Source organism: Rhamphochromis longiceps, linkage group LG5 (genome assembly GCF_057381845.1).
Source record: "Rhamphochromis longiceps isolate RC_006_pf linkage group LG5, R_longiceps_female_GT1.1, whole genome shotgun sequence".
Lineage (NCBI taxonomy): Eukaryota > Metazoa > Chordata > Actinopteri > Cichliformes > Cichlidae > Rhamphochromis > Rhamphochromis longiceps.
Window position 1 is genome coordinate 35,710,774 of NC_140561.1, and position 16,745 is coordinate 35,727,518.

The window sequence follows — 16,745 nt, forward strand, 5'->3', positions numbered from 1 at the left end:
GCTACCGCGAGAGCGAGAACGAGTGTTGGGATGGACGTCACAGGTTCAAGACGCCCCCCTCTGTTTGTTGGTGCTACTGCAGCAAAATTAGGGCTGGTGACGATGATGGCGGAATAGGTCCTCGTTAAACGTTCCAAAAGTGCAGTGAATATACTCCATTACAGGAAAAAGTTCTTTAAAAATACTAGTTATGTAAAAGTTTCTAACTATAAACATAAACATGTGCTTAAGATATTAAGAGTACTCACTTCAGTTGTGCTATTACGCAAAATATAGTTTTTTTTATGTTACATCTGTTAGAGTATAATTACTTAAAAAGCAGGATACGATTGACCAGGATATTAATGTTGTAGATGGATAGTTTTTTTTTGCTACAACATGCTACAATTAATTGATATTTTAGTTAGGTAATGTGGTAATTCATTTTTAATTAATAAATTTAAAATCATCCACAAAGCCATGGGCAGTGCACAAAAGAGGTGAAGATGAGAGTGTAGCCAGGGTGGAGTGCCCAGGGCAGCTGTGGCTGCAACGTAGCTTGCCATTGCCTGTGTGTGTGAATGGGTGGATGACTGAATGTAGTGTAAAGCGCTTTGGGGTCCTTAGGGACTGAGTAAAGCGCTATACAAATGCAGGCCATTTACCATTTTAGGAGAGACAGCTCAGGTTGAGACAAAGTTAGAGAGCCAAAGCTGTCATATGCAGTGGAAGGATAGTGGATAAATTGGACAAATAATGTTAAAGAAGGTGCTGCCAGGCACCTGTTCATCAAGGCCTTGGACTGTCTATGTGCACTCTGCCTGTTTTTTTGACCTCAGCAAGTTAATCTAGATTTTTGACTGACCTCTTTGTGTTTATCTTGTTAGCCTTCCTTGTGTTTTGCTTTGGTACTGACCGTACTAAGCTGCAAGTTTGTTTTACAGTCATGTAAAAGTGAAAGTTTTTACAGGTCTAAATACAGACATTAAAAACTAAATGCATCCTGTGACTCGATAGCTTTTAGATCTTTTTGCAGCAATAACTTAACAACATATTGTTGTGGAGAAAACTTGTCTTTAGAATTCTGCTTAAGTTCATTTAGACTTGCAGGCATTCTTTATGCACAGTTCCCACCACAGCATTTCAGTTGGATGTCTAAACTTCGACTAGCCTATTGCAGCAGCTTGAGTCTTTTCTTTTTCAGCCATTGTAGATTTGTTGGTGATCCAGTATCATTGTCCTTTTGGACAATGATTTCAACCAAACTTCAGCTGTTGAACAGATGACCTCACATCTGGCTCTAAAACACTTTGGTTCATGGTCGACTCAGTAACTCCAAGGCCCGTAAGTTTGTGCTTTGACGGTTGATGTGAGGTGTGTGAGCTGATACCCTGTGTTTGGTTTTTGCCAACGCAGTGTTGTGTATTATGGCCAGACAGCTCCACTTTGAACTTGTATGTCTAAAGGACATTGCTCCAGAAGTCATAATGCTTGCTCAGCCGCAAGTTTGCAATCCTAAGCCATGCTGCTATGTTTTTAGAGAGAAGAAGCGACTGTCTCCTTCCAGTCCTTCCAACCAAAATATAATTTTTCAGTCTTTATCTAGTTACACTGCCATGAAGTAGGAAATATCTGTTGAGTTTAATAAGTATCTCATGTTTTTGTGTTTTTTGAAATTTTCTAAGCACTGCACAATGTGATCTTTGGGTGACTTTGCTGGGATGTCCAATCCTGCGAAGATTCTGGGATAGTGTAAACACACACCTAAATGCTCCAGACCAGCAACCTGCCACAACCTCTGCTTTTATGGAGGTGCTCCCAATTGGTGATGATTTGTTGATTATCAATACCTGGCTGCCACTTACCTTTTTAATTCCTGGCTGCTAATATAATTTTAATGGAAACATTAAGCGTGTACTCATTTTTCACAGGAGTGCATAGACTCCTGTGAAAAATGTTCTTTTTCACAGAACTGTACCTGTCTGCCTCTGGCTCTGTAATTTGGCTCTATTTTTCTTTCACCGTAATTATCTCGAGTCCAAAGTGACACTTTTAAAAAAAATTTCCCCTCTAAATTAAAGTGCATATGAAATGATTGATAAATATAGGTGCTTGAAAAGATAAACCTTGTGTACCATTTTTGTACTTTGGCACTTGTTTAAAAGTAATTACTTTAACTTAATTTCACTGAACATGAAGGGAAATCACAGCCTTTTTTAAATTAAGAAAGGTTATAAATGAAATAAAACTAAATCCAAAAACATTATTGTGTTTGTGTGTTGCTCCCCCATTTTATTCTTTAATTAAACAAGTGCTAACTTGAAGTACGAAGCACAAGAAAAAATAGCATAAGTCAGTATCTGACAAGTAATCTTGAAATGAAAATGAAATGAAGATAATGAAACTGTTAATTAACTAAATTAACAGTGGAGCATTGGCACCTTTTATCATAATCTGATTGCATTTTCTTCTTTCAATCTTTGATAAATTATTGGCAATACGGGCTCAGTGACTATGAAAATTAGCCTTTTGCTTATCTCTCTTTTTTCAGAACTGTAATTAAAATTCATTGTCCCTCTAACCAAATGAATAAACTTAATTATATTCAGCGTCTGATATCTCTCCAGGCTGACTGGTGACTAAAAACCAGTTCTATGGATGCAATGTGCAGCAAACCAAAACAAACAACTCTGTCTGGGTTTGTAAAAGTTAAACAAAGGTTAACACTGTCTTGATTGGTATGCCATCCAGTCAATCTGTCTGCCAGGGACTGCAAAATGGATTAAAACCAAACAAAACAGCATGTGAGGCCCTCGTAGAGAGACATTTGGAAGGAATATCCTGTCGTGACTGAGTGGTAGCCATTAAAAGGAAATGCTGGATGCTTTCAAAATAATGCAATAAGTAGTTTTTATTTATTAGTTAACGTCATCATTCATCATGCAAAGGGCAGTAGACTGCAATAAGAGAAGTACTTAGTGTGACCATCCAGGAATTTCAAAATGCTTTTCTATGATCTTGGAGAACTTGCTGATGTTCTTTGGTGGTCTCAAGACATATCAAGCTGATACTGCTGTGAAGTTGAAGATGGCTCTTTATCCTTTTGTCCATCATCCTACCAATTTCATTAAATGACTGACGCAAAAAATGAAACATTTCAAGATTTTAACATTTCCTTTTTTGTGCAGAATAACTAATGAAAAATCTAAAACTGTTTTGGTACATCATTACTGGCCTGGAAACAAATCAGTATGGACTATTAATCTTAAAATATTCAAGGACAAGACAGCAATAGTGTCCTTCACCACTGGGCCTCCCAAGTCTGACCTCAGAGTAGTTGACACAAGTGTCGTTGGCTCTGAAGCAGTGTAATGACAGTGGGCCTTTGGGTGAAGCAGGAAACATCTTGGGCTAGGCAGAAAAGAAAAATATGGCACATCACATCATGCCTTTAATGTGGGAGAAAAACAGATGTAATTTTAAGATATTTCTTAGGAAACTATTTTCAAATGTTTTTCAATGTCTTTTTTTGTGGACTAAATTCATCAGGCACAAATGAGTTAGAGTGGCTGGGTTTGAACCTCGGATAAAAGCATTGTGCTTTGAGTTTGTATGTTCTGAGGTCAGATTTTTCCTACCATCAAAAATAAATGAAATCTCTCAGAAATGTGCCCTTCACCAATGCTATTGGCCCTCTGTGACTTCCCACTGCTCTTAATATGGGGATCAATAAAGATGTTCTGAGTAATGTTGCCAAAAACGGCCTAAAAAATCCAAGACCAGAAACTCGGGTAGGTTAGATAAGTCTCTATAAAAAGGCCTTTATTTTACAAGGTTTAAGAGATTAAAAATACACCAATGTGTGCCAGCTTACACCTTGTTCAGGTGTAGAGATACAAAGATACAAATCTATCCATATCCTTTTTATGTGAGGGGTCTTTACACTTGACCTATTGAGTGTTAACTATAAGATTACAAATGAATAAAGGGTAAAAAGAGTGACGCATGTGGCGGTAATCACTAGGCTTGACTACAAAGTCTCTAAAAAAATAAACAAACATAGCTAAAAAAAGTTGAACCCGCAGTCATGTTTGTTTGAATTTTCACTCTCGAACAGAGTTAAAAAAAATCCTGAAAAAACATCAGACACCACATTTTCTTTCATTGTAGGGTTTTATAAATTAGTAAATCGACTCCTTCCTTGTTTATTAGGTGATTAAATCACAACTGCAGAGACCTCATACTGGATGGTTTTTGAACTGAAACATGACATTCTTTGAATGCATTTTTTAGCATGTTTCATCAAAAGACATGGCCAGTATGAGGCTGCTGTACCTCTGAAGTGGTTTCTGTTTTGACAAGTAAACAACCAGTCAGAACCTTTAACGCACTGGATGTCAGCTGCTGAATCAAACACGTTCTTGTTTCCAGACTTTGATGTTATTGCACTTCCGCCCCAATTAGTATGGAGCTACAACAGTACAAAACATGGCAGCCCATCTGTTTGCATAGCCTGTCTGTGTTTGACTGGAGAGGAGTTGTGTGAGTGCAAACCAGAAAGGAGGGGGGATACATTATGATTTTTTTGGAACAAGGTGAAGAAAAATCCTCATTTATGGGACTCAGAAGCACCACATTGTGCTTCAAATATTCAAGGGGGTTTTACCTTCTGTGTGGGTAAGATAGCAGCTGATTAGGTTTATCCTTTAGAGGAGAGAGCAACTTTGATACCGAACAACAGAACAGGGGGTTAAACTTTTAACAGATGAATAGGCAAATCAGATGTACCGAGTCTGGAATCTTTGGGTGGTGAGAAACCTGACTGCATGGCAATTATTAATCCTCTTAACGAGCTGAATGTAAAGTGAAGCCCAGAGGAGCCGGCCGCGGCCTTATCTATGACAAACGGCTGAGCATCCTAATTGCACTGAGAGATCTGACAGGATAAATTTATACCAGAAACGTGACTCATCTGACGTGCAGGCAGGAGTGAGAGGATGAAACAAGTGGGAGTGCCAGCCCTTCTTTAAAAATTCATTTATTTCTGTACAGTATAGATCCAGAAATATAAAGCAGTTCACGGCACATGAATCACAAGTTCACAAGTGGCTGTATTTTAGGGCAATAAGGGTTAACTTTACCAGCAGCTTTCTGCAAATAAAGTATAATGCAATAAAATAGAAATACCCAAGCCAAGGTCACTTTTTTCATGCAATGCTGTTATTCTTTATATTTCTATTGGGCAGAAGTATTCAGAACATCTACCTTAATAAAAGTAATACAACAGAGTGCTAGAATACTATTCATACATGACGTCGAGGCAATTTACAGCCTTGGCAGAGGTATGTGGACTGCTTTTGTTGATTGAAATTATAATTTATTTCTCAAATACAATAAAACAGAAGTCTAAGGCAGTACGCAATTTAAGTACAAACCTGTGTATCATCATTTAATATAATATTTTAATAAGTGGACTTCTCCTTTTAGCCACTCGTGGTGAGTGGTTTCATAAGGTCTGTGCATAACATTTCAAACTGTGAACAAGAAACCTGTGACAGTTTTACAGTGGTTAACACCATATCAGAGTAACAAAATTATCAAGTAAATAAATAGCTACGTATCAACAGTAACATTGTGCCTAGAATCTGCCAGAGCCAGTCACTATCTCTTCTTTTACCACTGGGAATACTTTGGACTTTAATTTCCACACCTGTTCCAAGTGTTCCTTCAACCTCTCCTACGTCATGCTTGCCACATGAATCACAACTGCTGTCTTCTGTTCCCCCTCAACCAAAACTGTGTCTGGTTGGCTGGCCAGCAGCTGTCTGTCTGTCTGTCTGGAACATGAAATCCCAAAGGACCTTAGCCCTGTTGTTCTCAGCCACTTTCAAAGGTGTTTCCTACTGGGAATTGGGGACTTCTAATCCATGTGGCGCAGATGTTGCTGTACACTATTCCGGCTGCTCGGCTATGCCTCTCAGTAGGTGCTGTCCCAGCTTGAATCTTACATTCTGCTACTGTGTGTTGGATTGTCTGCCTGTCACTTAGGTCCTCTGAGCCTGGTGTTTCTTACAGCTTGATCTTGTACTGCCCCAGTCAGAGGATCTGTGCTGTCCTTTCGGTCACCTGTTTTCAGCCACTGTGTTTTTCTTAATGTAAGCCACTTGGTTTTCTAAGATATTTCCTTCCCCTCTTGCTCATCACCATCCGTCTTCAGCTGCCTAAGGCGCTCTGGTAGCAGTTCATCTTGGGGGGTCATCTTCCTGATGCATTTGTGAATGCTCCTTGTTTCATCCTGGATCATGGCTGTGATGCTTACTAATCCTCACACTCCCTTGCTTCATTGCTCACAAAGCCTTAGGGTGCTGGCCTTGGTCGGACCCCTGCTTTGTGAGGAGTTTTGTGTCTTGACATTAGTGGCATCTCTCTCCTCAGGTGGCCATCTTATTATTGTGTACAAGCAGGATGAGTTTAGGACCCAGTGATTTTTAGTGTGTGTTTGTTTCATAAATGACAAAAGACAGCACGCCACATTGTGAAGCAGGAGTGTCATCTCCTTATTGATGGAGATGATAAGATGTGATAACGGGATTAAGCGGAAATTACCTCAGATTTAAAAAGATCTTGTGCGCAAGTGCATGTTCTGTGATATCAGAAGGCGAGATTAAACTGTCAGCTGTGGGTGAAAACATAAGCACAACAAGTCTCATTAAAATATAAGAACAAACAATAAAGGTTCCCTGCAAGAAAGCCGCCTGTACAGTAAATCACATCCAGCTGGTGATTATATGAGGGAGTTAAAGCCGTTTAAGAAGGACAGACAGTTTGGGGTAGATTCCATTACAGGAGCAACTCTTATATACTGTCCACAGATTGGCTGTGTGTCAACCAACAAGGTGAAAGCAAGGAGGGAGCCATCATCTCAGATATTTCCACTTCAAGTAAATGAGGGCACAAAGCCTGATGATTTAACCTCATTCATGGAGAAAAGAAGCCAAGATTTCAAACAACGCAGGAAATTAAACAATTAAACCACCAGATTGCAGGAAACTCTTGCTAATCCAGAATTTTTGGAAAGATTTTCAGTTTCTGAACTCCCGCTGATATTACCACCTCCCACACAGCCCCCACCTGCTTTGCCCTGGAGGCTTATCAGGATGCAGCAAGCATCTTCTGCAGGATTTCTGTCACTGGCAGGCAGTGCTCCTGTATTCTGACCCTCCCCGCAATCTACTGATTCGCAGGCTGTTGCTCACACAAAGACACAAATGCCAGCAGGAAATGAGCATCTTTTTTCTTAAAAAAACAAACTTGTTTGATTAATTTGTCTTGTTGGCAGGGCTAACAAAAAACAATAAAACCATCAGGGATAAAAGGCAAAATCATGTTTCAGACATTTAAAACAAGAAAAAAAATGTCATCATATATTGTAGGTGATACGAGCTTTAACACTTGTATATTAATGTGTGGTTACCAGCTGAGGTTTCTACTCTGAATAATAGAAAAAAATGAGTGCTTGCTCTCATTCGATGAACAATGCTGATATGCGGTTCTGCACTTAAAGAAATCATGAAAAAATTATAAAGCAAAAGTAAACTTCTCGTCCTCGACTAACCCCTGACGTCTCGTAGCAGTGGACCGAGCAGCCAAATGAGTACAGGACATGATTTCTGAGGCAGACCGTGGTTTAGGTGGTACTGGGCTCTAATATTCACAGAGTCATGCATCACCAAGCTGCTTTTCTAATATAACTGTGGCAGTTGGCAGCACCAGATGTACAGTAGAATACTGCTGGCTGACTGACAATCTTGATAAAACTTGTATCGGCTGTGCAGGATATTTCTCATCCATCCTTTTGTCATACAGCAGCTGAATCTGTAATCATATTTCAAGAGTACTGTGCTCCAAAATACCAGTGTTGTGGCTTGAAGCTGTTAAAATGCAGCACAAATGAATGGCTGCCGTAGATAAGCAATATCAGTCTTGCCCCCAAACTCTTTCATAATGCTGATTTAATTCCAAGAAAAATGTTGTATGAAGCAAAACACAAGATAACATGTCGATTGGGGAAATAGAGATAGCAAAATGCCTTGGATGGAGTGCAGAATGCTTAATCAGATTTTCTAAGTGCAGCTCATGATTAAAAAATGAACATTTAAACAGTAACTACAGCTGGAAAATACACTGCTTTGTTTCTGTTTGCCTGTTCAAGCAAAGGAACAAAGAAACAACTAAATTCAGTGAAGAAAACAAACAATTTTCCAAAACGATATCTGCATTTTATTTATGCTTTGATAACTAAATAGACCAGGCTATTACCTGGAAAATGGAGACAGGAAAATCAGGCGCTGCTGAGTGTTTTATATGAAAGAAAGAAACAATCAAAAACAGTCGGATCAACACGATATTAATAATATGACAATATATCAAGAAGAATAGTACGTTTTCTTTTACATCACCTCTACATACTGGCGGTATTGTGCTTTGATAAGACTTTTGCAACTAACACAGATACAGAAAAAAAAATGTAACAACCCCACACAAGGATTTTAGCAATCAATCATTAGGAAACAAAACAAAGAAACAAAGAACAGAAAAACCCTTCTCACTTCATCCCGTGGTCACATGTGAAAATGAAAAAGAAGTGAAAGAATGAAAAAACAAAACAAAATCATAAGAAATGAAATTAGGTGCAGCTCATCCATTTGTGCAATCAACAAAACACTCAACATACCTAATGTTGCAACACTGTCCCTTCACACACACAAACGCACACAGGAATATATGGCATGTATCATTGTCATGTTTCTGTAAATGAGGCAGACTTGGTAAATATAATGATTAAATGTATATAAGTCTATATATAAAAAAAAAAATCAATCAAAATTAGAAATGATATGAAAAAAAACATGCACTGGACAAATACAAGCATGCATTTACATGATGAGACCTGAAATCTTCACCAGTACATTAAATGGTAGATGATGCACCTCTACCACCGTCGCCACCTCCACTTACATCGCAACCCCCTGAAAGTATTTCCTGCACACGCAACTACACTCATTGTGAACAAAGATACATTCGCAAACAAAGTACACAGAGTCCAGCGGTTGTTTTATGAAGCACTGCAACAGTTCTAGATGTTGCTACATGTGGAGTAAGCAGTATGAATATTCGTCACACTAGCAAGCCGGTGTTGTGTGAAACCATCATGTGTTGCTGTGCTATATAAAGGCATGGGGGCTCTTTTTTCTGATCTACTGTCTATGGTGAGATAACTGTACATTTTCCCTTATTTATTTCTTTATTTTTTTGTCTTTTGAAAGAGAGGTCCATGTTGGCAAGGTTTCTCCATGAGCATCCTTTTCGGCAGTAATCCAGAGGAAAAACACAGAAGAGTGCTGCATGAAATGTTCTCCGGAAAAATTACAGATTTTTTTTCTTTTTAAACATTTAGGACTTCCTCTGACAAATTCTTTGTCACGATTGATTCGTCCATTTTCCTCAGTTTTCATGTAAAAAGTGCATCTGTTAGATTAGTATCAGTTCCTCGCCCTCCCTGCGTTGGACAGTTGTCGTTGTATGGTGGCTTTGGTTGCATAACACGCACTTTCACCTGGGTTCTGCTCAGCAAGTGAAGTCTTCAAAGTTACCCTGGCCTGGATGATGAGGTAGCATATTGCCAGGATACGTTGATGGTGTACGCAGGTTCTCACAAGGAGCCTGAGAGAGAAATGGGATGAGAGAGGCAGACAGTCAAAAGGCAGGTAAGAGAAATGATCAGCAGAAGATATAGCATTGAGATCGAAGGAGCATAAATGTGCAAGAAAACCTAAATAAAAAGCTCATAAACACTTTCACAGGAAAACATGACATGAGCAACAATTCGGGCTGAGATGAGTGAGGAAATAAATTCTTCAGGAATACTTTGAAAAATGCTGAAAATAATGGTGAACAGAAAAGGAGAGGACTACAAAGTGAAGATCAGTTGTGGAGAATATCTTTCCCTTCTCTGTCTGAGGTCTGACTTACAATTAAAGTGAACTGGCTTCATTTACACTTGGAAATAAGTGAGCTGTCACACCTTCCAAAGCTTTAATTCCGGCCTGTCCCTGCTGGTGCTGTCCCCCAGCTTTGATTAAATTCCAGCCACTTTCCGCTCTCCTACTTCTCCCTCTCAATTTTCTCCCCCTCTCATCCCAATCACTTTTTCACTCTCTACCGTGTCTCTCAAGTCCCCCCACCCAAACTTCCTCCATCTCTATCTCTTCTCTCTCATTTGCTCGTCTTCCTACCACCACCCCACCACCTCCTTGATCTCGACTCCAGTTGAGAGCAGTGAAGACAAAGCAGAGAGTGTGCCCCTGTCAACGCAATGCCGTCTGACACAGTGAAAGTACTTAACAGCACACTACTGACATGGTGTTTCACATCATCCAGGCTCAGCACAGCTCCCCGGTCATTGTTTTTGCGGCCTTTGTGTTTCTTCTTCATGCACCGGCACACCTTGTATTTGATCACCTGAAAATAGACGAGCACACCTGTTACCAAAAAGTACTTTCTTGCTTCTGGTGAGCATCCAAGTGTTCTGTTTTTGGTTCATCATAGTTCAAACCCACATACTTGACTGGAATAGAAATGTGATTTATTTTATGTATCTATAAATATGCTTGCGCGGTGACCCTGCACATGAGCAGTAGCTGCTTTGCTCTGCCCATCTCTCTCTCTCTCACACACATTTCTAATCAAGGACTAACAGACACACACATAAAAACACTTAGTACTTCAGTTGTAAGAGAAGGGAGGAAGGAAGTGTGGAGCACAGAGTTACTCTAATGAGAGTGGACATAGACATCCTGACTAATCTAAAATATAATACATTCAAAATGTTAATGTATTCAGCGTTGCTACTGCTAAGATGTGAGTGCCGTGCAGAAATGCAGAAATGGGCTGCAGGGTTGTGAGGGACAGAGCGTTCGTCATGCTCGCTAAAACACGTCCTTGTGCGCATGGTAACACTGTGTGAAAAATGAAATTTTGCCAGCAAGTCATTCTATTTTGCTGGAGTAGCACAGATGACCATAAAAACACAATAGATATTCGTTTTTTACCTCATATAGATAGTCAATGAGTTCAAGAATGGTGAGGATGCTGGCCCCAATGAAGAGACCCATCTGACCACCAATATCACCTGCAAAGAAAAATAAGGAAGCAAAACTTGTACCTGAATACATTCACGAAACACAGGTCAGCTTTCACACACACTTTGCGTCTTTTTTTACATCTAAAAGGTGAGAAATGTAACAGCAAATATAGACGTTTGCAAATATGCAGTTAAAAAGATTAAAGAGACACTTTTGTGTCTCTTCTGGGACCTGAACACCTCATAAAAAATGCAAGCACTTGCGCTACTGTCATTTTAGATACAAAGCAACTGTCATGCTGCATACTGCACATTATCTCTTCCTAAGAAAACACTTGACAGCCATTTCCTTACCCAGAAGGCCTGCCAATTCATAGGCTTTCTTTTGTTCGATGGTTTCGTAGTTCAGCGCTTCAAAGTAGATATCCAAAACCAGAATGTTATCACTGTTAACAGAAAGGGAAGCAGGCAGTTTTAATTCACATATTTAAAACTAACAGTTTACATTTCAAACACGTTTCTATCAGTGCGTCTTCAGGCAGAGGAGGTGATTGGTGAGTCTGCCACTTCCTGCAGATAACAGAGAAGATGCGTTAAGTTGAGCAAATAACCTGTCACCACTTACTAATTTCCCCTATGTGGGTCTGCCCATTGAGGAATACAAGGGAAATGATGGTAGCTGTTTGATTTCATACTGTGTTAAAGTCTAAAACTCAGGACTTCAGCATAAAGAAGAAGAAAGGGGATTAGTTTAAAGGCCCAGGGCAAGACAGACTATTATTGTAATTCTTAAATATCCTCTCTCTGGGTGAAGTCAGACTTTACACCCCACTGGGGTTGGGATCAAAACCACAGCTTGACTTTGTAGTTTTCCTTTTTTGGTACATGATTTTCAGTTTTATACCTTAAAATACAAGTCCTGCATTATAAGACAAGTGATAAGCTGCCAGTCCTAAGATCAACTCTGCTGAAGCCAAGGGCTCATTTTAAATGACTCGATGCAAATTGTAGCTGGTAACATGGTGATAATGTGGAGAACATTTTAAAATTGCCTGAGATCTTATACTTCAGGTCACTCTGACTGCACTGACTTCTTTTTTTAAAGCCCATCAGCAGTACACACAATGAGAAACAGTCATCAAACACTTTGAGGTCAGTGGGTCTCAGCGTTTATTCACCTGCACACTGATAATTACAAATCAACAATGGCTGTGTTCCATTAAGTGTCCCTGAAAGCCAGCATGTGCAATAAAACGAGCCTAGACCTGGCTCACTCAAATTAATCACAGCCTTCAAGTCAAAGTACAAATGTCACAAAAAATCATTTTAATGAAGGTAAAACAAAATATCATGTTATTAAATATGAATGAGTTGGAGTTTTTCAGCCCAGCAGGTTTTTGACTCTGGATGAATTTCAAAAGCATCCATCAGCTTCTGGAAGCTGTGGGAACTCTGTTCTTTCTGTCAGCTCTTGCCAACATTTTACAGTAGAGTGGATGTAATCTGCTGTTCCCCCGTTGGAAACTAGTAAACTATGTGGGCCTTTATAAGAGGATGGTCAAGGTGGCTGATGTAACCCATGAGATTTTGATATGTGAATTGGCAAATTGGATATGTCATGCCCACGGCCGTGAGATTATTTTAATGCTTGGTTGTGCTTTTAAATTATCTGATTTATGATTGACATAAAAACTCTTTCTGAAATGTGAATTAAACCTTCAGACAGCCAGCCAACCATCACTGAGGTTGGGCTAAACCACTGTAACATTGACACTGCAGCACGAGTACTCACACTTAGCCACTTCAAATTTTTACTAATTACTTTTACTAAATAAATGTAATTATTTACCTTTATGTTTCAGTTTCAGCTGCACACAACACACCTCCCTCAATAGTTTATCCATTTCTTCTGTCCGTTCAGACTGCTCTGGTAAATCCTAATTTGTTCTAAATTTTAACTTTAACTTTTGTGCAATTATGTCTAAAATTTGGTGGAACGGTAACATTGTCCTCAACTCCTCAGATGACCTCCCAGACGAGGCGGCGCACTTACCACTAAATCACCGAGCCCCCAGTATCATGTAGAAACAATACTAAATCAATTGTCCTGCAATAACTGCACAGTGAAAATATTAATATTTGGATTGTCCAAAATCAACAAATAACCTCACCATGCAACACATGTAGATATTCACTACATTAGGTACACCTGTTCAACTGCTCATTAACACTAATCAGACAATCACATGTGAGCAACTCAATGGATTGAGGTTTGTACACATGGTGAAGACGACCTGCTAACGTTCAAACTGAGCACCAGAATGAGGCAGAAAGGTGATTTAAGTGACTTTGAACGTGGCATGATTTTAGGTAGTAGATTAGCTGGTTTGAGTATTCCAGAAACTGCTGATCTATAAGGATTTTCTTGCACAAAAGAGAAAATATCCAGTGAGTGGCAGTTCTCTGGGTGAAAATGCCTTGTGGATGTAAGAGGCACAGGAGTGACCAGACTGCTTTGAGCTAGCAGGAAACAGTAATTCAAATTCAGTAAGTAATTATGATGAAGCTGAGGAGAGGCCAGCAAACTGATAGGAAGGCAACAGCGACTCAAATAACAACTGATTACAACTAAGGTAATGAATGCACAACCTGATGTTAGCAACATGTGCCCAATAAAGGGGCCAGTTAGTGAATATAAATGATGTAAACATGTTTTATAATCTAAAAACAGTCCCAGAGTCCCAGAGATGTGGATCTGATCACAATCAAATAAAATGTCAAAGTGTTATTTAAAAAAAAACAAAAAACAAAAACATAAATGCAAATATTTTTAGGCTAGGTGTAATTTGAACATTTACTACACATTCAGTTTTTCCCCAGATCCTAAAAAGACAATTTTTTCTACCTTTCACGATGTTCCAAATTTAGACATGAACAGCAATGATTGACAGGCCATATTTATTTATTATAAGATTATTTATTAAAAAAAATTTATTTTAAAACTTTATATCAGCGACTTTTACCACTGGTACTGCTTTAGCTCCTGATATATTCTCTGGGGTACAGATGCTGCAGGTTTTCAGTCACTGATCTTCTATCTTGTTATTGTTACTGACATTCTTGGGTACTTTTTCCTGATCTGTAGGCCGTCAGTATGGGTTGTCATGCTGAAGTTTCAGTGATGCCTCTTGGCTGTCACATGTTCCTGCTGCTTAGTGGGTTAACCTGAGACACATCTGATCACAGTTGCTGTCAAACAGTGGATTAAGCTACATGTCTACCTTTCTTTCTCTGTTTGTGGTTCCCAACAGAAAGACGACAGACAGTCCACTGTCACGGACTTCAGTTTCACATCACCAGAGACTAAGAAGCCGGAATACCAAAACAAAGCTAATGTGCATCAGTATGACACCACTTGGAAATTTGGCCAGTCAAAGAAATGAACTCGATGGATTCACTTGTGTCCACAGGGAATTTCTTTCTGAAGGGAGAAGTGAAAGGTTTTTAACAGCAGTCTGGCTACATATGGTGTAATTATCTTGCCTTCAACCGCTCTGCCGGGAGTGATAGATAAAAGATCCAACTATTATTGTACCCTCTCCTCATTTCCTTGAACTGCTTTTGATCTCTTCAGTACATTTGGCCAAGAAACACTCAATACTTGGTCGATTAATCAAGTTAAGCTCTGAATGTGAGTTCCTTGCTCTATTTTCTCCCCTCGATGAAAAAAAAATCCAAGTTTTAGAAAGTGAAAGGGTTACTACACTCACTGAGGAGCCTTTAAGGAAGTAAGTAAAAGAGAAAATCAACCCGAAACACATCGGTTCTGTTAGACAGAAAAGAGAGTGGGTCATTTAACTTGTTTAGTGGCAGTTTTCTTGTCCTTACGGGTAACTGATATCGGTGGCATGAACTTTTATCAAGAGATTTAAGATAAGATAAGATAAGATAACCTTTATTAGTCCCACACGTGGGAAATTTGTTTTGTCACAGCAGGAAGTGGACAGTGCAAAAGTTATGAGGCAAAAATTAGAATACATTTCTGATGTAAGTGTGCTTGTATTCTGAAGTGGCTTAATCTGTCTTAATCCCTCACAATCAGGACAGCAAGCTATGTTTCAGCCAGTACTGAATTGCTAAATGATGACAGAAAGGAAAATCCAGTGCACAAGTGAAAAAACACAGAACTCCAACCAAGTTGCGTTTGGTATATATTTTGTTTCACATGTTTAAAGAAATGAAGAAAAAAAACTCAGTTTGGCTCCTGAATGTTTTCACAGAGCTTTTCCATCCTCATCAAACACAAACAGCACATTTATAATCTACAACCGTACTGCTCATGAAAAGTAAAACAGTACTCCAGTGTAATCTAACAAGTCAACAAGTCAACTGAAGATGAAATCCATTTTCAATTCAATTCAATTCAATTCAATAAAACTTTATTGACCCCGAAAGAAATTGGGTTAAGGCTGCCGACCTTTTGCCAGCGCCATCTTACCCTTCCGACCATACATACATTACACAACATTTTCATTTTTTATATAATGACCCAGTAGCTGTACTTTCAGTAAAACTTTACTCCCTTTGGAAGAGTCCAATTTTTGCTATTAGGGGAAATATCTTTAATGCTGGCTTTTGCCAAGTCTGGGACAGAAGATAACAATTTTTGCAGGGTAAAATTACAGTATACACTTACTGAACACAGCCAATTTATTAGGTACACCTGTTCAACTGCCCATTAATATAGCTAACCGGTCAGCCAATAACAGCAGGCAAATGCAGCAACAGTGTGGGCCACAACCAAAGTATGCAGAGCACCTCTGAATGGAGAACACACCAAACTTTGAGGTGAGCTACAGCAGCAGAGGCCCACAGCGGGTGCCACTGCTGTAAGAACAGGAAACTGAACCTTCAATTGTTTTGAAGTCTCAAATTGTCATAGACAAAGTCATGAACATGTTTCTTTACACAGGATTTGGAAGGATGTTGCTTGAGAATAGCTCACTTAGGATCAGAATGAACAACATGAGAATACGGAGCCTCGTATCAATGGTTCAAGATGCTGGTGATGTAACAGTGTGTGGGGTATTTTCTTGCCACACGGGGCCCATTAGTGCCAAGTGAGCATCATTAGTTGACCGTGTCCAACCCTTTATCAGCACATTGTGTGCATCTTCTGATGGCTGCTTCCAGCAGAATAATGTGCAATGTTAAATTATTCTAAACTGTTTTTTGAACATGACAGTGAGTTCACTGTACTCAAATGGCCTCCACAGTCACCAGATCCCAATCCAATCGAGCACCTGATCTGGTGGAAACAGCCGTCCCCATCAAAGTCATTTCATTGCTACGCTTCTTTCTGGAGGTGTGTGCATTTGGAACTTCAAACTCAGGGCAAATACACTTCTGTGTCAACCAAAAGCCCATACAACACTTTTCAGTGGAAGAGCTCGAGTCAACTGTAAGTTAATGGGAACTTAACATTTGACGTAAACTACCTGAATTATTGAGCATGCCATTGGCACCTGTTTATAATTCATTTAACAGACATGAGTTTTTTGGGGGGCCAAGCTAACGCAGCTGCCACTTACCACCTGCCCCTTCTCTAATTTTTTTCGGGGGT

General features: G+C 39.4%; 1 protein-coding gene across 3 annotated transcripts in view; it reads right to left on the minus strand.

Annotated features, from left to right (window-relative positions):
* Positions 1 to 8,242: 8,242 nt before the first annotated feature.
* asic1b (acid-sensing (proton-gated) ion channel 1b) overlaps positions 8,243 to 16,745 on the minus strand; it is a 215,800-nt gene continuing 207,297 nt past the window's right edge. For all 3 annotated transcript variants that reach the window (XM_085407442.1, XM_085407440.1, XM_085407441.1), the window contains 4 exons: positions 11,477 to 11,568; positions 11,091 to 11,170; positions 10,399 to 10,500; positions 8,243 to 9,702 (listed from right to left, as the gene is read on the minus strand). In XM_085407442.1, the coding sequence (XP_085263568.1) occupies positions 9,607 to 9,702; positions 10,399 to 10,500; positions 11,091 to 11,170; positions 11,477 to 11,568 (370 nt within the window). In that variant the 3' untranslated portion in view covers positions 8,243 to 9,606. The remainder of the gene's footprint in view (positions 9,703 to 10,398; positions 10,501 to 11,090; positions 11,171 to 11,476; positions 11,569 to 16,745) is intronic.